The sequence below is a fragment of the Silene latifolia genome, chromosome 7 (genome assembly GCF_048544455.1).
Source record: "Silene latifolia isolate original U9 population chromosome 7, ASM4854445v1, whole genome shotgun sequence".
In the NCBI taxonomy this organism is placed as follows: domain Eukaryota; kingdom Viridiplantae; phylum Streptophyta; class Magnoliopsida; order Caryophyllales; family Caryophyllaceae; genus Silene; species Silene latifolia.
This window is the reverse complement of record NC_133532.1, coordinates 117,119,955-117,128,591: the sequence shown is the minus strand read 5'-3', so window position 1 is coordinate 117,128,591 and position 8,637 is coordinate 117,119,955. Positions and strand designations below refer to the sequence as shown.

The following is an 8,637-nucleotide window of genomic DNA, read 5'->3' as shown; positions in this document are numbered from 1 at the left end:
GAGCCTGATTTACAGATCTGATAGGCCTCGACAGGCAGCACTGTTATAACATTTGCTATTCCGAAACATTCAAAGAGCTACAACGATTTACTATTAGGCTCTTTAAAAGTCGCATGAAATACTAATAAACCAAAAACCGACTGGAAAAATAGCACATGGTGTACCATTGAGATTGAAATTACAAACTTTTTGCGGCCAAATTTATAACTGTAGAGTAACTTTTTAATAGCAAGTATATTGGAAGAAATTTCAACAATGCTTAAAATTACAGTTAACCTAGATTATTACCATCAAAGATAAGAATGTATCTCACACTAATCTTCACAGTATAAGAACATCATCCTATATCCCACAAAATATTACAGCATATTCCTGCAGAAGCATATAGAAGCTCTTTAGCATTAACACAGCAAAATGATACACAGCAAAATTCATATCCACAGATATTAACAGTGAAATTCTGTGCCGAAAGAGTTCCAACAATTCACGAGTGACACTTTGATTAGACAATTTTCACAATCACATGGGATATTATAGTCTGCAATCAAATACCATGTATAACTTCACATCTACTTGTCTCCTTGCGTGCAAGAATTAACAAGTACCAGTAAAATGTGATGGAAAAGGCAAGCTGCGGGAAAGAGGTGGGATCAAAAATTACAATAACCACAAAAGTACACGAAAAAAGGAAATGTTAAAAAGTGTCGGAAGCAACATGTCGGATGTCAATCAACCATTTTTCATCTCTCTTTCTCTTCCCCTAGCAACCTTTGAACCCATGACCCGAGACATTGAGAATGTACTCAATGCCACCAGGATCAAGCAACATGGTGTCGGATGTTAGACATGACTATTGTGTGAAAAAGTTACATATTTTGATCTAGAGTTCTCGCATCCATATATAGAAGTGTCGGAGACACGACACATAGTTAGTGGCGAAATAACGCAGTAAGGGTCAAGTAACATATTGAACATAAAGTAATCACAGTAGACACCAAGACCCATTAAACCCTAACACGCATCTAAAATCAAGATGGTGCACCCAGATTCATCAGGGAGACTCAGCCCTGAATCCCCAACTCTGACTATACTCATACAACTTGAAAGGATCTCAAAATAAGGCCTGATTTTGTACCAAAGACGTTCAAACAGTGCAAGCATGAAAGGCCAATTTGTAAATGACCAAAAAAGAAGTGCAGGCCTTTCCATATTGTTGTATCAATGTGCCAAGACCTAAAGGCGTCTTTCTGAACACAAACAAGAAATCAGCTCCATGTTCAACAAAGCCATGGCACTGATGACAACAAAAGCTTTGCGGTAGCATCCTCTAGATTAATGACTGCAACACTCAGTACAAGTTAAAACCCTATAAAAGTTGTGTATGAAGAAATTAAGACAATAGATATCACAACTTGAACAAGGATTCTAACAAAAACTCCATCTGTGTCAGCCAATTCTTTACATATGACTCAGGCACAGTTATTAAAAAATACTATCAGGTTATACAGAAATGGTTGAATACTTAACATGCAAATGAGAAAAACATAATGAGACAGCAGGAGTGAGATCCCTAAAAAGGAGCATTTCAGTCCACTAACAGCTTAATATACCAGGTTATAAAATTCAAATGTAACACACTGAAAAAATAATCTTAAAACATATAGCACAATATCATACTCCCTCCGTCCCAGTCAATAGTTTATGTTTGCTTTATTTTTTTCCTCGCAAAATAAACAAAACGTAAACTATTAACTGGGACCGAGGGAGTAGCAGATTAACAGCTATTTTAAAATATAACCATGCAGTATCATATAATGTCACCATTATTATAAATCAGATTTAGAAAATTAGGTATCACTCCTGCGGGCTGCAGCTGCTTGTGAGGGTGTGTTTGGATAGCAAAAATGGAGGGAAAGGAAGGGGAGGGGGAAGGGAAAGGGAGAGAAGGGAAGGGGAGGGGGAATGAAGTGTGGGTGTTTGGATACAATTTCCCTCCAAATCTTGCCTATTATGGAGAGATTTTGATTAGGCTTGGAGGAGGGAAATTGGATCCCTCCAAATCTCTCCCCCTCCATTTCCCTCCACCCTTATTTGACATCCAAACAAGGGATTTTAAATTCCCTACTCCCCCTCCCTTTCTTTTCCCTCCAAATCCCTCAATCCAAACACACCCTTAGATAGTACTCCCTCTGTTTTTTCTTTTTTGTTCCTCCTAGTATCTGATTCTGTCGGCGATATCAGTTTTACATCGTTGTGGATCTGGCTAAGGGATTTGGTTGGCTTAGAAAGATTAACATACACATCTAGTACTTAAGCTGAAATTTCTAACCTGCCCAACATGAGTACTGTTCAAAATAAAAGCAGCCTCCACTACAAGTTCTTTGACTACACTTGAATTTTCAGATAATTAAATGCTTTGTTCCGAAAGGCATGAGGCACATCTAGGCAACAAGGGCCTGTGGCGACAATGCTCAAGACATGAAAAAAAGGCGTACACCTAATACACGCAAGATGCACTGTTCTGAAACAAATACACACAAGATGCACTGTTCTAACTTATCACTACATATGAAAAGATAGCAAATTCGAAGTCAAATAACTGTTCAACATAAGAACAGGCTCTACAGACTAAGAAGGAAACCGCTATGTAATGGATGTGTAGTGATTTATTAGGCCATAAGCACCATTCCATTTCTCTTTCTGTTTCTTCCTTTTTGCCTGATTCTTTTTTGGGTAAATAGGTGTAGTACTTGAATTGCTATTTTCTAGTTGGAAATATGTAACTACAGGTATATATCATTTATAGATGGAACGCAAGAGGATTATAACAAAAGCCTCTACCAAAAAGATAATTGACAATATGACACAGATGATGAATTGATAGCTACCGGACATGGATAAACAAGGTTCAGCGACAACAGCCTGACATGTATCGGAAAAGTAAAACAGCATGCATACGAGTATCATGACTAGTAAAATACATTCACGTTACAGAGCACACAAAAAAAGATTGTTTCGTGAAACTGACTGACATACAGCTGATCTTAAGTCACATAAATTCATATAAAAAGCAACAAGCCCAAGTAGCAGAATGTAATGATGTAAAACAGTAGGAGTGATGAATAACTTTTTCCAAGAATGGATTACACAGCAACAACCAAACTTGGTACCTAATTGACAAAACCACCACATTTGCAAAGACCTCATGTTAGCCAGTTGTTTAGGGGTAACTATGCGAATTCAGTATGATGCTAGTAAAACGTGAAATTGTGAAGTGAATATTGTCTTTGTTCTAGGTAGGAAAAAATTGGTGTAACCAAATCGAAAACATCCTTATGACCAAGAGCTTAATCCAGGCTGATGGAGGTTTTGGCCAATGTCCTGGCTTGGTGATTCTTGTGTACACAATCAAGGGTGCAAGGCCTTTTATATATACAGTAATAATATGTGGCTAGTTCCATCAACTCGTTAGCTTCAATTGTCAAAATTTATCCGTAAGGGTCACAGTTATGACTTATGATAAAGCAGTTTTTTACCTTTAAGCTTTAGCAAAAACTCACCAAAAGTAATCAAAGGACTACATCTGACAAGCAAAGAAAAGTTTGAACACTCAGTGAATGGCAAACAATCACATGTAATAGTCTACGTCTCTCAAGAGAACTTAGTTTAAAAAGGCGCAAGGCGCACCAAGGCGATAAGAGGCCAACGTGACGAGGCGCAAAGCGCAAGGCAAAAGCCTGCGCTTTTTGGACGAGAGGCGTCCTAAGTTTTATTACAAATTTGTATTTTCCAAATAAAATTTGGGTAACAATACCCTTTATGGGAGTTTTCAAGTTGGCTAACATGTGAAGGAGTAAAATTTAGGAATAATGGGGAAAAGAAATGGCACTAAGGTCTAGAAGAAAAACATATGGAAAGTTCGTACTAGTTAGCCTGGTTAGGTGAGCCTTGTCTAAAAGGCGCACCTAAAATGCACAGAGGCATTTTGGCTAGTGCCTCATCAAAGGTGTGCATTTAGGGGCACTTTAGACACGCTTTTTTAAACTAAACAAAAGAATATGCCAAAGGAACCTATATATGGCCTTAAAATCAGCATTCGTAAGGGCTATTATGAAATTACAATCTACACTCCTTATAGATACCTAAATTATACAATAAAGGCGGCATTACTTGGAATGCACTACTACTACTACCAAACTCTGTAAAACAAAGGCAATAAGGCATCTTGATACTAATCAAGGCCACAGGTAGTTGAGAGAGTTAACAACTGCACACACAAGTTTGCCCAAACTCCAAGTGAGCATCTATAATGCAAGATAAATATATAATGCCATAGGCAAGAATCATTCCAGTAAACACGTAATCCTCATACTTTGAGCTAGACATTACCTAGCACCTGTTGAACCTAAAAAATCCCTTAAGAGCATGAGACCATAAAAACAAGGAGACAATGGACGAGGTTGTGCATGCACAACTGAAAGTTTAACCAATCAGGAAATGAAGAAGGCAATATTCATTAGACTTGGAATCCCTTCAGCAATAAACTATACACTTAACCTGACTTTCCTTACAATTCCAATCAAATGATTGTACATTTCAGCCTATAATAATTTTCCTATGAGGCTACAATCTAGAGGTTGACACCTGGGATAACCAACGCTGCCAAACTTCTTTTTTCTACCTTTTCTAATCTTCTTGTAGTCAACATTGTCAATACCTTCTACTAGTCAATATTACCTAAAATCAACTAATCTATCCAGTTAACGTTACAACCCCACCATATTAACCTAATCCTAGATCATATGAGCCAAGATAACACAACAAGTATTAAATCAAAGAAAACCAATTAAAATGGAGCAAAAACCCAGCAAACCACACAAAGAAAGAAAGAGATGAAAATTTACTTTTGAGCACAAGCACCATGAAGCAAAAGCCGTCAATCAAGGTCTTCCGCCCTGGTTTCGGATTCAAAATTGGGATTCTCTCCACCATCTAGAAATGGCATTAAAGGCAACGAAATCTGAAACTGCCTCTCTGATACCTGATCACCACCTCCAACCCCTGAACTCTCCCCCTCCCCACCCTCCACCACACCACGGGACCGCTGCTCATAATCAGGATCATCAGTCGGAAGCTCATAGCGACAGACCGGACACGAATTATGTAACTCCAGCCATGGAACAATGCAATCCTTATGGTAAACATGATTACAAGGCAACTCTTTCACCTGTGCACCAAGCTCAAACTCATCCATACACACTGCACAATGTGATGAGTCCGACTGCAGCATTTCCTCAGTCACATCCACTGTCGGGAGCCCCTCCACTGCCGACTTCGCAGCTGGTGGAGTCCCATACCTACATTAACCAACAGCGACTCAAATTCCAAGGGTCCAAATCAGTAAAACCAGAAGCATATAATCAAATTCAGTAACAATATTGCCATAGGAGGAATAAACGAACAAAAGCCACAGGGATACTAGTGAATAACTGGATATGATAAAAATTATGTTCTGCATTATATCAAATGCATCCCATGGAAAAAGCAGTTTCTACTGTGGAATTATACTCCCCTAAGATGTTGAGGGAGCCAAATTATTACGCGATAAGATAACAATACCACGGGATAAAAACTCTTAGGTTTGCGAATTAGTAACACAGTTGAGTAGTTTACAAAAACGAAAATCTCAAACATAGAATAAAAACTCTAGGTACGCGAATTAGTAATGCAATAGAATAATTCTAAAGGTGTGACAGCCGCTACTAGCCCTCCTCACACGGCCAAGAGTTACCTGTATTAACTCGATTCTAGGGGGATGAACTGCTAATGTAATAGAGTAATTTACAAAAACAAAATATCGAACATATAATAATAATTTTAGGTATGCGAACTAGTAATGCAATTGAATAATTCTAAAGGTGTGATAGCTCCTACTAGGCTGCAAGCCGTCCTCCCTCAGACATAAAATACCTGTATTGGCCAACACAGGCTCAAAACTCGATTCTAAGGAGACGAACTAGTAACGCAATATAACGACAATTAACGATCACCTCTTAGGATCACTTTCCAACATAGGCTCAAAACTCGATTATGAGGGAGTAGCTAACTAACTAGTACTCCCTCTGTCCTGGTCATTTGTTGTCCTTTTCCATTTTTGGGTGTCTCAGTCAATTATTGTCCTTTTTATTTTAGAATTGCATTTGATGAGCAATTTGATTCTTTACACTCAATTTAGTCCACATGTCATCTTATAATTAGCCCCCTTCCCTTTTCTTGGTCTTTGTGCCAAAATCAAAGGACAACAATTGACCGGGACGGAGGGAGTAATACAATAGAATAACAATTCTCAAGAATACAACAAAATTTCTAGGTATGAGAAATAGTAATGCAATAGAATAATCAACTCAAAACTCGATTCCAAAGGGAGGAGGACGAACTAGTAATGCAGTAGAATAACGACACAGCAGGCAATAAAATCGATTTCAAACGGATTAGGGGCGAACTAGTAATGCAATAGAATAACGAAAAACGATCACCTATTAGGATCGTTTTCAGCGAGTTGTTGAATAAGCTGTTCCAAGCCAGGGCCAAAGAAATAATCTCCAAGATTAGCAGCAGGAATACGAAAACCAGGAGGCGAACCGTCTTCACCAGAATTCTGAATAACAAACTGAACATTAGCACCGCCGGAGCGCATAGAGTGAAGGTAATTATGCAGAAACGTGAACGGATCAAACACCGCGTTGGCGGCGGCGGGGTCGAGTGTTCCGGTAGCGGCGGCGGCGGCGGTGGCGGAGGAGGCGGAAGGGGAAGGGGAGAAGAGAGAGGAAAGATCGACGGGATTGAAAGGATTAAAATCGGAAGAAGAGGGAGAAAGGAAAGGGAAAGGATGATGAAGAGGTGGTAAAGAAGGTGGAGAAGGGAGATTGACTTGTTCGAGGAATCCGCCATGGCAGCGTGGACAAGAGAGTTCGGTTGAGGAGGAGGATGGAGGTGGGATAGGGATTGAGATTGTTCGGTTACATTGATGGCAGAAGTAGTATTCTTCTTCGGTTTCGTTTCCGTGTCCGTGTTCGTGTTGGGGTTGTGGTGGTGGTGGTGGTGGAGGTGGGGTGGGTTGATCGGATGATGACATTGTTGTTTTTGTTGATTGAAGATTGGGGGGATGGGGAAGAGGGGGTTTGTGTTTGTTGTTTGGTGGGTAAATCTGGGGGGAATTTGACGCCTTGTTCTTCGTAGAATCCAATTTATGATTTTTAGGCGTCCATTTCGGTAGGGTGATGGGGTTGGGTTGGGTGGGGTGGGCACTCGGCTATGATTCTGTATTCCTTGAATAAAATTTGCAAATTATAAACACTTCGTCTCATAGAAGATAACCATTATCCGTCACAAAATACGAGTGAATGGGAAGTGGGGGCATTCATTTTCCTCCCACTTGCACTATCCATTTGCATTTTGTGAGATGGACACTATCCGTCTTCAACTTGTGACGGAGAGTGTCCATTTCAATAAGAATTTGTGAATTATAAATTAGGTAGGAGGTGTCTCAATAAATATACGGAACTAGTTTAGAATGTTAGAATGAAATTGCGGTAACAATGAAAAAGAGAAGAGATAACCAGTTTTGTAGTGACGTGGTAAGAGAGCCACTGCCTTGAAAACTATATTTCCGGTACGACCGTGGTGGCGATCAGCAGATGACCGGTAGTTCCCCAAGGATTTACACTACTGCACTCAGACGCGCCCACTCGAGACTGAGAGCATTGGAACGACAGAATTTATCTTTACCCAGAAATTATAGAGAAAGAAGAGAGGAAGAGAATTGTTGTGTATATTCTGAAGTGAGAATGCAGGTCTATTTATAGGAGAAATGCTGCAGGTGAGGAGCCAAAACGACAGCACCATTAATTCAGTCAAACGCAATTAAGAGGCCATTAACACAGAAGATTCAGCTCTTAATTGCAGACGATTCAGTTTGACCATGCACCTGGACAGACTCCTATGAACCTGGACACTTCACTTATTAAAAAAACACACACGCGACTCTGGCCCAAAAAGATAGGCACAGCCCGCCGCAGGCGATTGCCAAATCCCAAATCCCGAATCCGGATCCGGGCCGGGCCGGGCTCGGGCACGGGCACGCGCGCGTGTGCGAGCTGAATTAAGCACCTCGCAAAGCTTCCACAAAAGCCTCCCATGACCCACTAGTGATATGGTAAGTAGTGTGGTCATATATAAACACATGACAACAACTTTATTCTACCAATGTGGGACAAATTGGAAAAACTACAAGACATAACAAGCCCCTATTTCCAACAATCCCCCACTAGGGGCGACAGAGACAAAGAAAGAAATTCCTGGGTAAAGGAAGGATTGGATACTTAGGTATCAATATCTTTCGATTTGAATTGACACTTTAGTGAGATGAGGAAACAACTTACTTACAGCGAGAGAATATCTTGCGATTTGAATTCCTAGCTGAGCTTCGGTCGATACCCCCACAACACATATCATACCTTGGTTGTGATCGTTCCGCGATTTCAAAGTGCAACGCGCTCTTTTAGAGCATTGCGTTTACCTCGGTACTAATAGATGTGTTCACAAGACTTCTCATAGTCTTTATGATCAACACACCTA

At 40.1% G+C, this 8,637-nt stretch overlaps 1 protein-coding gene across 2 annotated transcripts; it reads right to left on the bottom strand.

Annotated features, from left to right (window-relative positions):
* Positions 1-121: 121 nt before the first annotated feature.
* Positions 122-7,273, bottom strand: LOC141592689 (E3 ubiquitin-protein ligase RING1-like). 2 transcript variants are annotated; one of them, XM_074413452.1, is made up of 3 exons: positions 6,537-7,273; positions 4,905-5,357; positions 122-372 (listed from the first exon to the last, which is right to left on the bottom strand). In XM_074413452.1, exons 1-2 carry the CDS (start codon positions 7,133-7,135, stop codon positions 4,937-4,939), a joined length of 1,020 nt encoding a protein of 339 aa, XP_074269553.1. In that variant the 5' UTR covers positions 7,136-7,273; the 3' UTR covers positions 122-372; positions 4,905-4,936. The 2 variants fall into 2 exon arrangements, with proteins under 2 accessions (XP_074269553.1, XP_074269552.1); XM_074413451.1 differs by lacking the exon at positions 122-372 and adding an exon at positions 546-631 and having other exon boundaries at positions 6,537-7,237.
* Between the last annotated feature and the right edge of the window lie 1,364 nt (positions 7,274-8,637).

What these genes read in the sequence shown, in the direction of transcription:
- LOC141592689 (XM_074413452.1), bottom strand. Translation starts at nt 7,135, where the DNA reads ATGTCATCATCCGATCAACCCACCCCACCTCCACCACCACCACCACCA. An exon ending in GCTGAAAACGATCCTAATAG is followed by an intron (nt 5,358 to 6,536) that starts GTGATCGTTTTT and finishes TGGTTAATGTAG; the next exon opens with GTATGGGACTCCACCAGCTG.